Source organism: Maniola jurtina, chromosome 22, assembly GCF_905333055.1.
Source record: "Maniola jurtina chromosome 22, ilManJurt1.1, whole genome shotgun sequence".
Taxonomy (NCBI): Eukaryota; Metazoa; Arthropoda; class Insecta; order Lepidoptera; family Nymphalidae; genus Maniola; species Maniola jurtina.
In genome coordinates this window covers 10326689-10342351 of record NC_060050.1, presented here as the reverse complement: position 1 = coordinate 10342351, position 15663 = coordinate 10326689, and the positions used below count along the sequence as shown (strand labels likewise).

General features: G+C 36.7%; 1 protein-coding gene across 6 annotated transcripts in view; it reads left to right on the top strand.

The window, feature by feature from the left end:
* The window catches only part of LOC123876970 (synapse-associated protein of 47 kDa), a 96484-nt gene that overhangs the window by 72073 nt on the left and 8748 nt on the right, over positions 1-15663 (top strand). For 4 of the 6 annotated variants that reach the window (XM_045923436.1, XM_045923434.1, XM_045923435.1 and 1 more), the window contains 4 exons: positions 7446-7583; positions 8903-9042; positions 9771-9883; positions 10566-10679. In XM_045923436.1, coding sequence (XP_045779392.1) covers positions 7446-7583; positions 8903-9042; positions 9771-9883; positions 10566-10679 — 505 coding nt within the window. Of the gene's footprint in view, positions 1-7445; positions 7584-8902; positions 9043-9770; positions 9884-10565; positions 10680-12153; positions 13302-15663 lie in introns of those variants that run through there. The other 2 variants (XM_045923438.1, XM_045923437.1) reach the window with 2 other exon arrangements.

Below are 15663 nucleotides of genomic sequence, written 5' to 3'. Positions count from 1 at the left end.
ATTATTGCTTTACATAAGACCCTCGGCGCTGGCTGCTATCCATTATTCATGAATAAAGACACGAGACAAGATGTCCCATTTACAATCTCGGTTTGTAATGTAGGCGTCTTTTGTATTGAAAAATTCTTATACTCATATCTTGAACATGAACGAAGAATGTTAGATATTATAGTAGTAACTTCTTATAACAGATTATGAAAATATTTCTTATAAGAATTCAAAAAGTGGCAGTAGGCATCCGGTCTTATCGGTCGCAGAACCTATGACAGTGAGAGTCGTTTAAGTGTGAAGATCACATACCAATAAATTATACATAGGCTGGTAAGCGGGTGGAGTGAAACATGAATGAATAGGAAAGGAATAAAATGGTGTGTGATGACGCTATCTGGAAAAAGCATGTGTCCAACAGTTTATCTTACTAGATATCATCGACAAATAATAATCACATGTACAGCATCCAGGTTCATTCTAATCCAAAGCCAAATAAAGTGTTATAACAGGGCATAGAATGAAAACAATTTTAGGAAATAGAAATAAGTGAACATTTTAAAGCTCTTGCTAATAAAAAGGATACTACTGCTTACAACTGAGTTAGTAATGTAGAAGAGATAAAAACCAAGATAGTAAAAAAATCCTACATTCGCGCGATCGTAACAACGTCGACAGCCCTCGGCGATACCTTTGAATGCTCAACTTCTATTGTCCGAGGGCTATTGTATGAATTTACTCGTTGTTCGTACTCGCTACAGTATGACTATGGTGGAAAATAAAATGCTTTTGCTGTTAATAAAAGGAAGAAGATAAAAGAAATTGAGTTTAGAAGTCCTTTTGGTGTCCAACGATCGCTTTAATGTTAAACGATTCTTATTTGAGTGCACTTTTTTATCATCAGTTTTTTGGCGGCGAATTCGCAAAAACATATTTTTAGGGTGTGTATAAGGATATTTTAAGAACAGTTTCTGTATACTGGTGATTGGTAAACTCAAGTTGCTTGTGTTAAAGAAACTTCTTAGCCTAATAAATGAAAATCATAATATGAAATATGAATCGGTGTTGATTACAGAAAATTACTGAGCTACCAGAATTTGTAAGACCATTGATAACATTGTGGAGTCTTTTCAGAGAGTTACCATCGACTCGCGATGTCTCACCAAGAAAGAAGACGAATTGTGATCGATACATGGCAAAATTAGATAAAACAAGAGAATAGGCATCAAATAGGCATCTTCTAGGTAAACGCGTCCCATCTTCACTTTTCATCAAGTGTCATTGTGGTCAAGCGCTTGCCTATAACGAATTAAAAAAAAAGATAATATTACAATAGTTGTATTAAAATTGCCCGAAAAGTTTTCTAAAATTTTGCAAGTGATAAAGTATAATAGGTATGATTGTCGGTTCCTATTGCGAAAAAGTTACAAAGTAATCTTTCATAGTAAAAGTAAAGCGAATAAAAGATAAGAATATAACAATGTCCAGTGCCAGTTGATACGGGTTGTGTTTAAAACGCTTTTGTTCAGCGCCCTTTATGGCTATAAGCGCTTTTACGCTATTTTTGTCAGTTCTAGGCTTTTTGTCTGCCAAGAGCTGAGTTCAAGTACTGCCTCCATAAACTTTATGATTAACTAGCGACCCGCCCGGGCTTCGCACGGGTAGCTTATTCCAATTTTTGTAGGGATCTCTATTTTTTTTGTTGAAAATATAGGTAAATCATCTTCTAAACAAACGCGCTTCATCTTACGCTGATTTATTGCAGCCAAACGCTATAAATTTAAAAAAAATGCCATAAAATATCTAAAATTACTGGAGGTGGAAGAATTTAGTTTAGGTTTAGTTAGGAAGGTTCAGTTTTAGGGCTTTAGTGTTAGAGTTTAAGAGCTGAAAGCTTCTTCCAAAGGAGGAATTGATGCATTGCGGTAGTCGCTACTACCGTTGTTAATGACTGAATTTATGGCTTTAGCTAATACTGAATTGTTGCCAAGAGTGCCAGCCGAAAACGATCTGACGACAATCGCCCAGTGTAAAGATTTGTAGCATGTCAAGCTAGTTTAAAACATGAAGTAGACCAAGCTCAATTGCAAGAGTTGCAATTTTATGCTCTACTTTTCTTATCTAGAGCTAGATTTTACCCGCAAAATCGTATACGTGGATTTAGGTGTTTAAACATCTCGTAGTAACTCTTATTTTCTTGGATTTTAATAACCCTAAAAAGGAAACAGACTGCAGACTGTCAACCATCAACTCCTATTAAAAAAATCTTATTTGGACCCTATCTAGTAAGTAGTGTATAGATATGTTTGGAGTCGGCAACTGTGAACAGCAATTCTAGAGAACTTTGGGGGTGGCAACCGTGAACAGCTATTCATAAAGTCCAACGAGGCATTGAAATATATAAACCACTGTCCTAAACAGTGCCTTAGCTCTATTATGGTTCAGTGATTTCAACCATGGGCATCGGTTTTAAAGCCAAGAATTTTATGTCAAGCTAGGCCTTTTTTAACCCCCGACCCAAAAAGAGGGGTGTTATAAAGTTTGACGTGTGTATCTGTCTGTGGCATCGTAACTCCTAAACTAATGAACCGATTTTAATCTAGTTTTTTTTATTTGAAAAGCAGCTTGATCGATAGTGTTCTTAGCTATAATCCAAGAAAATCGGTTCAGCCGTTTGAAATTTATCAGCTTTTCTCTAGTTACAGTAACCTTCACTTGTCGGGGGTGCTATAAATTTTTAATTTACACTTGTTGCATTATATTTTCTCTTGCAAAGAATTGAGATGGTGCCTCTTTCGAGAATTAATTATTTCTTAGTAACTATTAAAAAGAGGGTCTTCCAAAATTCGAAAAAACCCCGTCCCCTGTTAGTTTTATTTTCATTTCAAATTAATTATCGATTTATGTCAAATGTTTATGGCGTCACATATTATCCCTTATAAGCGTCCTAACTAAGCGAGCGTTTTGACGTTTGATAAAAAGTTGCTAATTCGACTACTAGGCACCATCCCTATTCTGCGTTCCTACAATAATTTCACCATCTTCGTTTATATTTGCGTTGCAGGAAACTAATGCTTGGATCGATTTGGCCGTATTTATCGTTCGGCTCACCCGGCGTATCCGAGTTAAGACGGATTATCTCGGATAAGATCTATTGCCGGTAGCGAAGATGTATTTCCATGTATGTTACATTGCGTTACACTTTTATTAAAATTCCCTCAGACTCGTATTTATATAGAGCATTGTAAGTGAATCTTTATAAAGGTCATTTGAAACCAGGATTAATCGTTCATCTATCTATAACTTGTTCAAGGAATCGAACTACTATAGGCACCCTGCATACTTGTTTAGAATTATGAAATGGGCGCTCGATGTACCGGCTTTACTACTTTGATAGGATCCCTGTGAAGTGTGAACTAAATCAGCCTTCACCTGTTAATAACACGTATATCTTTTATGTTTTTATATCTGATGCTGTTTTACAAATCTTGATAATTCCCAAAACAGACCAATGTATCTATATGGTACAACGTGCAGCGTGTGATTTCTATCTGGGAAGGTTTCCTCACTTAAACGTTTCCGACCATTGTGCGTGAAATGCTTCTCCCTGCTGAAGTCGTCACTCCAGCCATCCAAGCTCGCTCCAAAGGCTAAGTAGACCGCCTAGGTTGCCGAGGGTTTTCTGGAGCGAGGCTGGGGATCTCAAGTAGCCCTCGCCTTGGTGTGCTACGCCAGGAGTAGATTCCATTCCTCCTACATCACTGGCCGCGTCCGTACACGCAGCATGCAATATGCACCGCTCTCCTTCCATATACTAAACATGCAGGAAAAGCAAGCAATCAAAACACACCACCACAACACAACACACCACAAATCTAAACGTAAGTACTCAATGTACGTTTCACTCCGACCCTGGAGTATCCTCAGGAAATGTAGACTGTGTAATGCACAAGTTGTTGTTTGTGTGGTTCATCATCAGCATAATAGCTTGGCATGAAAGAGTAGGTATATTCATAGTCCATCCAATGTGTTTCTTTTACCACGCGTATATTATTCCCTTTTATTCTCGCTGGGAGAACATCCGTCTCTGTCACCAGGATGATCCGGTTACATTTAAGTGACAACGAGCTTTGAGTAATGTGTGTTTCTTTATATTCTCACAGCATACAAAGTGGATACAACAAAATATTTAGACTGAGACCTATAGAGCGCACTTTGACTTTGCTCAGCCTTAAGACACTGTTAAAACGAGACAGCGTTATACCGCTGGCATAAAGTCTCGTTTTTAACCCCCGACCCAAAAAGAGGGGTGTTATAAGTTTGACGTGTGTATCTGTGTATCTGTCTGTGGCATCGTAGTTCCTAAACTAATGAACCGATTTTAATTTAGTTTTTTTTGTTTGAAAAGTGGCTTGATCGAGAGTGTTCTTAGGTATGATCCAAGAGAGGTTCAGCCGTTTTAAAGTTATCAGCTCTTTTCGAGTTACTGAAACCCTCACTTGTTGGGGGTGTTATACATTTTTAATTTACACTTCGAACACGCGTTCTTCATTCACTCTCATAGTCCGATAGGAGTTAGGACAGCAATCCGATACCACCGGAGAGAGATCAGGCGCAGAACCGACTGCTTTACGTGCTCTCTGAGGCACGGGGGTATGACCGCCAACTTCCCAACTCACTCATACTTATCTGTTCGCCACACACATAACGGAGTATCACGATATACGCGATCACTTAATCCCATTTGCCTTGCGTCCGGAGCAATATAATACTGGGGCTGGTTAGGGGGAGTTAACACAGATTAATGTGGGGACCTATTGACCTCTATTATGTTTATCTAGTTACTTAAGGAGACCCGAGAGAATGTTATCACTACCCATAGTAAAAACCGGCCAAGTGCGAGTCAGACTCGCGCACTGAGGGTTCCGTACTCGGGTGTTTTTTCCGAAATTTTGCACGATAAATCAAAAACTATTAGATATGCATAAAAATAAATAAAAACCTGTTAAATAAAAACCATAAGAATGTAATGTCTTAGCCGAATATACGTATATTTTGATTCAATATATTTTTAATGGATTTTTTTTGGAAAAATGTACCTATTAGGTAAAATACTCGTAGGTATATTTCCAGCTAAGACGTCACGACAAGGCAATCCCTTTGTTAGTTGTGACGCACTATAATGTACCCAATCTATTTTGATTTATGATAGACTAGAGGATGCCCGCGGCTTCGCCTGCGTGGATTTCGTTTTTTATAAATCCCGTAGGAACTCTTTGTTTTTCCAGGATAAAAAGTAACCTATGTCCTTGCCCGGGATGTATCCCAAGTCTGTACTAAATTCCATTAAAACTGCTTCAGCGGTTGGGCCGTGAAAACGTAGCAGACAGACAGACAGACAGACACACTTTCGCAATTATAATATTAATATGGAAGTATGGATTATAGTAGATCTCTTGAGAAAAAGAAGCTGGTATATTGGCAACGAGGATTCATTGTATGATAAATACAAACAGAACCGTAGTAGCTACATTACAATATTTCATAAAACACTCGCATTTTTCATCACATTTTATTAGGCTTAGTTATATTTGACTTGGTAGGTCTTATATTTTGCGTGTAAGCAAAAATCTCGAGAGGCACTTGATTCAAGCCTCCGGGCTTGGTTGGTACTTGACATATTTCGGCGACGACGAAATTAATATGAGATTTTACATCTCACCGACGTTGATAGAATTCGAGCATTGAAACGCTTCAGCGTTAAAATAAATGGACAGAAAGAATTGGGGAATTTAAATTGCCTTTGTAAGCGTACATTTAAGGGATAAAATAGGGGTTTGAAATTTGTCTAATCCACGCGGACGAACTCGCGGGCATAAGCTAGTAACATCTACACATCACTAGTTATTCCCTTAAATACCTTAAACCTTTCTGTATCATTGTTGCAAACAAAGTAATTTTCGAGAGCGGAAAGCAATTTTATTGTATCTTTATTACTTGTCTCCTCGACATAATAGGCACTTGTCTGTAGCCACCCGTGTCGTTAATACAATTCGCTACAGAGTGTAGAGTGGTTCGCGTAATAAGCCGTCGGAGCCGTGGCGCCCAGTAATGCAGACGCCGAAATATTATGTCAAGCACTCGACCCCCCGAAGCGATGTCGTCGCCTTGTATTAAGTAGAGCTCCAGATAAATAATTATATCTTGTAGTTATCGTGGTCCTGCACTAAATATAAAGGAAATAATATTAGAAAATAATTCCTTCCATTTAATCGTATCCAAAGGCGGGCTGTTCGACTCATGGACGGTCCCAAACTAACTAGCTCGTTGCAAAGCCTGGAGCACCGTAGACATCTAAAAACAACTGTCGATGCGTAGTTGATGCCGTGAACATAAGTTTTTATGTTTCTTTAGTAACTCAGTAAATGTTTCGTTTCATAATAAAATCTCTTGGGATTCTCTTGTTTTCGTCGTCGCGAACGTAGGCTTCTAAACGAGGATAATTAACCCCCGACCCAAAAAGAGGGGTGTTATAAGTTTGACGTGTGTATCTGTGTGTCTGTGTATCTGTGTATCTGCGTATCTGTGTATCTGTCTGTGGCATCGTAGCGCCTAAACGAATGAACCGATTTTAATTTAGTTTTTTTTGTTTGCTCGATCAAGCCACCTTGGCTTGATCGAGAGTGTTCTTAGCTATAATCTAAAAAAATTGGTTCAGCCGTTTAAGAGTTATGAGCTCTTTTCTAGTTTTCTTTTAGAAAAGAAGGTTAGATAACCGTTAGTTTCATAATATTATGTCAATAGACAAATGTCAAGCTGTCAAGATGGACGTTGCCTAAATACATAATTATTTATTTGAAAATGATGTTTTGGAAAACTCAAATACTTTGGATCGTCGGGGGTGTTATAAATTTTTAATTTACACTTATTTTATTTATACAACCAAATCCCAATGGAAAAATATTACGTTCACATATTTCAAAATATTTCCACGATTTTCTTTTGACAAAATGTAATTCTGTGGTACACAAAGTCTAAACTAAATCAGGTCTAAATGTATAATTGCTATCGTGTTCATCATGCCCCCACTTTTTCTAAATTAAAATGAAAGGTGACGGGTCCGTGGTCCCGCCGCTTTTCCCCACTGGTGGTTCTACGTTATACCACCATGTATCCGTGGTCCTACTGATGGGTCTATGGCATACCACCATTTCGTGACGGGTCTGTGGTCCCACCACTATCAAAATAATTCGCTAACTTATACCAGCTCGGGATTTGCCATTTCAGACCAGTTTTCTCGCAAGCAGCTTTCATCGAGATGGTTGCTTGATAGTCACGTCAAAGAAATAATCGATTTTTTCAAGCCAGATCTTTTTCAACTTCCTTTTCTTTTTCAATCTGAATCCTGAAGCATTTTAAAGCTAGATACTAAAAGTGATAATATTGTTTGTCCACAGAGTATTCTCGGAGAGTTCAACCGTGAGCAGGACGCCTTCATCAAGGGCCAGGCCGGCGGTGGAGGTGCGGCAGTGGCGCCCTGGGTCGGGGCTCCCAACGAAGCTGCGCTCAAAGAGGAATGCCTGTCCTTATCCACTGTGAGTTTATTATGCGTACACTAGCCGATGCCCGCGACTTCGCCCGCGTAGATTTAGGTTTTTCGAAATCCCGTGGGAACTCCTTGATTTTCCGGGATAAAAAGTAGCCATGTGCTAATCCACGATATTATCTATCTCCATTCCAAATTTCAGCCAAATCCGTCTAGAAGTTTTTGCGTGAAGGAGTAACAAACATATACACACACACACATACCCACAAACTTTCGCCTTCATAATATTAGTGTTATTTGAAGAATTGGCATATAACTACATGTTCATACGTTTTAACATAATGTCACACTTGAAGATGTAAGTGATCATCATATTCAGGAAAGGGATTTTACTAACTAAAGAGATTTAATTGATAAAAAAGCTTGATTTACGATTAGTAACCCAACTAAAGCAAAACACATTATTGGAGGAATTTATCAATATTAAACTAAGTAATTGAAAAATGTACGTAATCTATTAAAAACCCCAAAGCGAAATACCTAACGGAATTGACGAAATGATTTTATAAAATAGTCATCTAATTTGATAATGGTGGTTAAATTGGCAAAGGTGACCTAATTAACGAAACGGAGCTATTTGATGAAATTAAACTGATAATAGACAGTGAATTAATTACGGGCAAATAAAGAGCCTTTATTGTCAAAGCCTAATTGAGATGTACGGTTCTTGTATTGGATAAATTAAATAAAGAAAATTGATACAGTATCGAGTTAGTCAGAAACTGTAAATTACAATCAATACATAGGTACTATATTAATACACTAGCTGATACCCGCGACTTCGTTCGCGTGGATGTAGGTTTTTTAAAATTCCCGTGGGAACTCTTTGATTTTCCGGGATAAAAAGTAGCCTATGTGCTAATCCAAGGTATAATAATATTATCTATCTCCATTCTAAATTTCAGCCCAATCCGTCCAGTAGTTTTTGCGTGAAGGAGTAACAAACATACACACACACACATACAAACTTTCTCCTTTATAATATTAGTGTGATTTTATGTTTTCTTTTTTGTAACCTGTCATTTGTGTTTTATGGTGCAATAAAGTATATACATACATACAATTTAACTTCATTATCCCATTGCTGACCTATTAATGAGCACGGGTCTCAAGTTTTAAGCCGGTATGGCTTGCCCAAGTGCCTATTTGCAGACCTAACACACCTTTGAGCACATTTTGGAGAACTCTCAGGCATGTAGGTTTTTTCACGATGTTTTCCTTCACCGTTAAAGCTAGTCTAAGGTGCTCGGGGTAGAATCCTGGATTATCAGATACTCGTCCTTTATTGATGCCGAGTGTGTTTTGTAGGACCGAAGGAATTTCGTCCGAGCTCCGCCAGCGGGCGTAGAGTTCGACTTCGACTACGACAAGATGTACCCAGTCGCACTCGCCATTATGAATGAAGACAACAACCTTGAGAAGATGCGCTTCGATCTCGTGCCTAAAGTGTAAGTTCACTTTTTTTTAAATTACACTTTTTCAAAAATTATGTGCAAATATCTTCAGTGCTTGAATTGAAGACCAAACCCTTCAAACTGTGCGTGTTAAATCAGCCTCAAAAAAAAAACTATATAAAGCTTCATAGGGCGACAGAGAGCAATGCTTAGAGTTTCTCTACATGATCAAATCAGAAATGAGGAGATCCGTAGGAGAACCAGAGTAACCGACATATCTCACGAGGCAATGGGCAGGGCAGCAGCGTTAGAAGACCTCCTAATAGGTGGGCAGACGACAGCAAACGAGCCGCAGGGAGCCTATGCCTATAGATGGATCGATAATCTTTTGGTGAAATTTTTCCTGTCAATTTCTGATAATAATCGGCTGGTCTTGATGCCGCTAATTTTACAAAAAATGATCCGTTTTCCTACGTTTAGGTAGGATCGCTTGCCTACAGTTTGCCTCCCACTTTGAGCGGCCTTGAGCGTCCAATTTTTTGTGTCTATTGTCTCGAAATCTGTGTTCACAACTTGGAGTCAGCCCTTTCTTGGGTGGCCTTGAGACTGGCACATAGCCTGCTGCGATGATGGGATCATTGCGTTGTCGGTCAACCCAACCTTTCCCCCAATATTTCTTTACCAACCAAAAAAGTTTTCGCTTCAGGGCAAAATCAGACTCAAAACCTCTTCAGTGCGATCTTTTTGGTATAAATTGCAATGATTTTGATGAAACATTCCAGAATCACGGAGGAGAACTTCTGGCGGAACTACTTCTACCGCGTGTCGCTCATCTGCCAGGCCAACGAGGCCGACGCGGCCGGCGCGCGCCCATCCACCACCGATGACTCGCAGGGTAAGACATCACCACACATCTTTCCTTTTATTTCCTACTTAATATGAAATTATATGGCTAGTTGCTACGCTGTGACATATCAACTGAACTGCCAACCGGTATGGACTAACGATGAGATCTATAGAGAGCACTTTGACTTTTCTCAGACTCAAGACACTGTTAAAACGAGACAGCGTTATACCACTGGCATAAATCTGTCTCGTTTTAACTGAAACTTAAGTCTGAGCAAAGTCAAAGTGTGCTCTATACATTTCAACCTATGAGGCCGTGAGAGTCAGACCTTCGTTATTATTTTATAAAAGTTGAAAGTTTCTCTGCGCATTGTCCCGAACAAAGCGAAGAACGATTAGCGACTATGAAGCTTGGGTTTTCGTGGCTATGGCAGGTCTGGCCCACAGGAGGCTCTCGCTCTAGTACTTAATTTTATCAACTTTATAGGATGAAGGAAAAAAGGTGTAACCTCGCTGGCATACTTGCTTTTTCAAATTGTATATACCTACCAGTGGAGACAGTATAAATATCACAAAAATATGTTAAATCTATGCAGCTAATTACATTCGAGCGTGATTGCTATTCCATTTACCATCACCATAATTTTTTTTCAAAAGCTACCACAAATCATGCACTCATATTTTTAGTTTAGTTTTTTATGTTATCATTTTTATTTTCCCCCAAAACCCAGATGTAAAATCAGCGAGCGACAAGCTAATTATCAAAGAGAAAGCATCTCAAGACTCGATAGATGACGCGAAGAAAAGAATTAAATCGCTTAAAGTCGATAGAGACAATGATGATGGTAAGTATGTTAAATTGTCTGATGACTGATTTAAAGTTATTATTTGTGGGGGTTGCATCCGAAATGATAAAGTATTGATTACAGGATTTACAACGAAAAATCTATATATTATATATTTTTCCATTGACCATTTCTGGGCAAGCGTTCTCGAAACTAGACCTCATCATTGGCCTTAATTAAGAATGATTGTCGTCAACAGCAAGCTTATTTCGCAATAAAAAAACTAAGTTATATAACACTTCAAAGAGCTAGAGAAAGAAATCCAACAACCAGTTTATAACAATTTCCTCGAGTAGACAAAAACTCTTTGAAGCAAAAATTAAATTTATAATAATTGATTGAATTTTGGTCTGTGTTAAAACAATTAGTATAACTGTAGTCACGTTTGTAAGGAATTTCTTTCTAACTATAATGGTTATTAATTTTATTTTTTCTTTCATTATATTGTTTGTTTGAAATTTACATCACCCCAGCTATACATTATCTTGGTCGACTAATAGCATTATTGGTTATTATTGTATTATTGGTCTAAAAATAGTTTAATTGAAACATCATTGATTTTCATTTGCATTTCCTAATATTTCCTGGACAGAATTTTATCTTTTTTGTTAACTTCGTCTTATTTGCTTTCATAATTAAAACTACAAGATTTATTAGTTTTACAAAAGAATTAGGGATGAATGTTACGTCAACGTACTTGTCAGTTTGGATGCAACCATTCAGTAAATATTGTATAATTCAATAAATATTGAATTATACCTATTTATTCAATACTAATTTCTTCACTTTACGGGATATAAAATTGTATTGGATTGGATATAGGCAAAGGTGCTGGGACTATCATTATATTATTTTTTATATATTTTTACGTTCTTTTAAGCTTCATCGTTGTTGTCATTAAAACGATTGTTTTGTCTTCTTATGTTGTTTTTTAATATTTTAGGTTATCACTATGCCATATTTGCCACCAGATTATTATTTTAAGCCATGAAACAAAATCATTCACAAATACATTTAATCACATTGCTATTTACTTATTTAAATGTCGTCTCAAAATTTAACCAACTTTGAGAAATACATGTAATTGTCTTACAGCATGCTGTTTTGTTCTTGTCAAATCAAAAGACCATTATTTTTTGATGCAATTCATCATTGATATTAGGGACATAAAAAATCAAGAAAATATTGATTGGAAAGAATTATAACTTTGTTTGCAATGCCGTAGCTTGATTGAAAATCTGTGCTGTCACTTTTTATCTCTTTGAGTGTTGATAAATGCCAAAAATTTAATGTTAGAATACCAAAAACCAAAATTGTGAGAATTTTCTAAACTGTAATTTTAGTTAGCTCTTTGTAGTACATTGTGATTTCTATCAGGCTACGGTGTCAATATAATTTATAAACAAGGTAAGTTTAAGACAGGTAGATGTAAATAAGGTGCTAAAATGAGATATTTTTCCTTTTCGGAATGCAGCTTAAGCCAGAATCACGGACACCAAGGAAAATTCGCAAATCACTATAGTAACAACGTAAAACACCTCGGTCGCTTCACAATACTATCTCTCTGTTAAGTTGGTACAAATTACAAAAATATTTTCAAGGCTAAACATATGCTGGAACGCAGTACGCAGCATAGCATAGTCCAAAATTGGGAGAACAGTCCAATATTAGTAATTTTACAAAATCGTGACAGTTGCCTGGTATAGGTATACCGTTTCACTTAGGCTCAGGTTTATAGAGCGCACTTTGAATTAGCTTAGACTTAAGGCACTGTTAAAACGAGACAGCGTTATATCACTGGCATAAATCTGTCTCGTTTTAACTGAAACTTAAGTCTGAGCAAGTCAAAGTACGCTCTATAGATCTCAGCATGAGACTGCTCGTGAGATAGAGCGCGTTCAGCGGGAGGGTGATAGTTGCTAGAGAGTTGAATTCAAGAACACCGCTGTCATCTAGACCTATCCTATCATATCCTGTGCGCTTTGTTAGTCGGGACAGCTGGCATGTTAAATATGGTTAATATTTTTTTTTTTTTTTTTGAAAAATACAAAGCGAAATCTGTGCTGTGACTGCGATTCAGGTTATGCGTGGCTTTAAGCTGACTACCCCAAATAAATATGTTGTTTAAGGCCATTATTGACTTTTAACCAATTGTTTTCGCCTTCGATAGTATATGAAGCAGTCCGTTGCTTGCGTCAAGCCTATATTGTATTTATATCTTTAATGCCCTCATATTAATCGTTTCGAACTTGATTAGGTAATGCCATAACAGTATTAAAACTTATTAAACCCAAGTACTTATAGTATCTATCAAAATAAAGTCTAGGATATCAACATACCAAAATATTGCCTTGTAATACTTCAGGGCTTAAGATTTGTTGGTAAAGGTTGCATTATTATCTAAGTTTTCTAGAACATCAATTCGGCGTCTTGATACCAAAATTATAATATATTTTACACCACATTAAATCGGGTATTCTACTTAAATCATGTCGAATCCTTTATTAGAAACTGGAAACATCAGGTTTATTATATGCGACAAAATTTGTCGTCTAAAACTTAACGTCCTTGTAGACCAACCCACCAATCACCCTTGGTCCAAGGGTGAGATCTATAGAGCGCGCTCTGCCTTTGCTTAGACTTAAGACAGAGTTAAAACGAGACAGAGCTATATCTCTCCCATAAATCTGTCTCGTTTTAACTCAATCTTAAGTCAGAGCAATGTCAAAGTGCGCTTTATAGATTTCAGCCTAAGGTTGAGGCTGGGATCTATACCTATGGGGACATCTATATCTATGGGGAGGGTTAGACTTTGCTCAGACTTTACTTGACTGTAAAAGTATAAAAAAAAGTTCGTAGCTTTTAACATTGGTGGGGATGTTTGCTTGTTCTAGAACTTAGCACCCCTTTAGACCAAGCTAATAATGTCCTTTTTCCACGAGCTGAGATCTATACAGCACACTTTGACTTTACTTAGGTCTTAGACTTAAGATTCAATTAAAATAAGGAAGATTTATGTACTCTATATAAGTCTGTCTCGTTTTAGCTCCGTTTTAAGTCTGAGCAAAATTAAAGTGTGCTTTATTGATCTCAGCATAAGACAGATCTGTAGAGCGTACTAATACTTTGCTCAGACTTTAAGAGAGTTAAAACGAGACATATTTATATCACTGACATAAATCAGTCTCGTTTTAATTGTGTCTGAAGTCTGAGCAATGTCAAAGTGTATACACTATATAGAAGCCAGCCTTAAGCCTAGTAATTTTTTACAGCCATGTATTTTGTTGGATAAATGCTACTTCATATTTGGTATGTGATAGTTCATAGTTGTATCCAATAAAATTTATGTAGGGTACAGTTTATGGCAGCCGTGTTAGTGCAATAATGTTTACTTTACCTGCAGTATATGAAGACAGTTATGGGCCCATAAATTCAATTTATTCTAATAAGGATATAAAAGCATGATGTCCAACATAAAACGCAGGATTGTGAAATATGTATTCTAAAAATATATTGTATACATTATTTATGTGATGTATATTCTATTCCAAAAATATATATAATATATGTTGTACGTACATACAAATAATATATACAATGTGAAATGTATAAATCTGGGCAAAGGTTTATGTTCTGGCGTTATCAATTCAAGTCGACTCACTGTTGACTCTTTCACTCATTATATATCGTTTCGAGCGTTATATATGTATAGAATTTACGAAATTTATGCCTAGCTACTATGGCTCATTAGTTTTTTTTATATATATTTCAAAAAGTTTATATATAATATAAGCTATATCACTATATTATCATATCCTCATCTCTTGTTGTTAAATCGTGTGTCGTTTAAATATAATTGGATGTTATATGACAATATATACCTTCTTACCCTACTGTAATGTTATATATATTTATATACCTAAGTATGTTGCGGTAGATATATAAGATTCGCCGCGTTACAATATTGCTAGGCAATTTATGAAACATCACTGTTTTTCTGTACTATTAACAAATAATTATGGATCTGCATTTTTATTAAGGTGGCTTATTATTTGCTTAGATTCAATATTTTTGTCCTATTGGCCTTTCAAAATAACGGTGCAGGTGAGTAATTTGGGTTCAAAGATCATTGCCTTGTTAAAATTAAAGCGTTCGTAAGCCATTGAGAAATCGAGCTGTTAATAAAGCAACTAGCCATATTGTAAAACGACGCATTTTACATCCTCGCTGCGACGTATTATACATTTATATCGAGTTTTATTTTTCACGATAAAATTAACTTCTTCGTAGCTTTACTATAATAGCTATTTTCATAAAATAATGTTATTATAGTAAGAGAGATGCATGACATCTCTAAGGGTGGAAACAGACTGGCGGAACGCGTTGCGACGCGACAAAACAAGATTGTTGGGGCATTTGCTAGAATCCCACTTTGAACACTATACCAAACTTATTGCTTACACAATACACATGCTACCCAGCGTTTTAATCGGCGTGTCATCCAACTTTTTAAGGTGTAGGCACATGAACGTGTTTTGACGCGAAAATAAGCGATCGGAGCTATACATTTTATACGTGAACACTAGTTAGTGTACACGTCACACTCACACGTGTGTCGTGTACACTTGACACCATAACACAGTAATGTTTTTACACCTTTAGTGTAAAGTTTTAAATTCGTTGTATACTTTTATTGCTATCTACTGATTTGCTGGAATAGCATGGCATTGCGTGTCGTAAAGCAACATGGCGTCGACACGTTTCGCGTTTCGGAAGTATGTTTCAACCATTACAATAATTGTTCCATTAAAACAAATCTGTGTTATGAAATAGCAATTTATTAGGATTGTGGTCGTTTACGTAGCCATAATTATTGTTTATTTTTTCAAAGTGATTTTAAAATTTAGAGTCTAACGAATAAATATCTCAATGGGAAAATACTTCAATGTAAACTGAATGTTATATATATGCATAAGTAATTAAG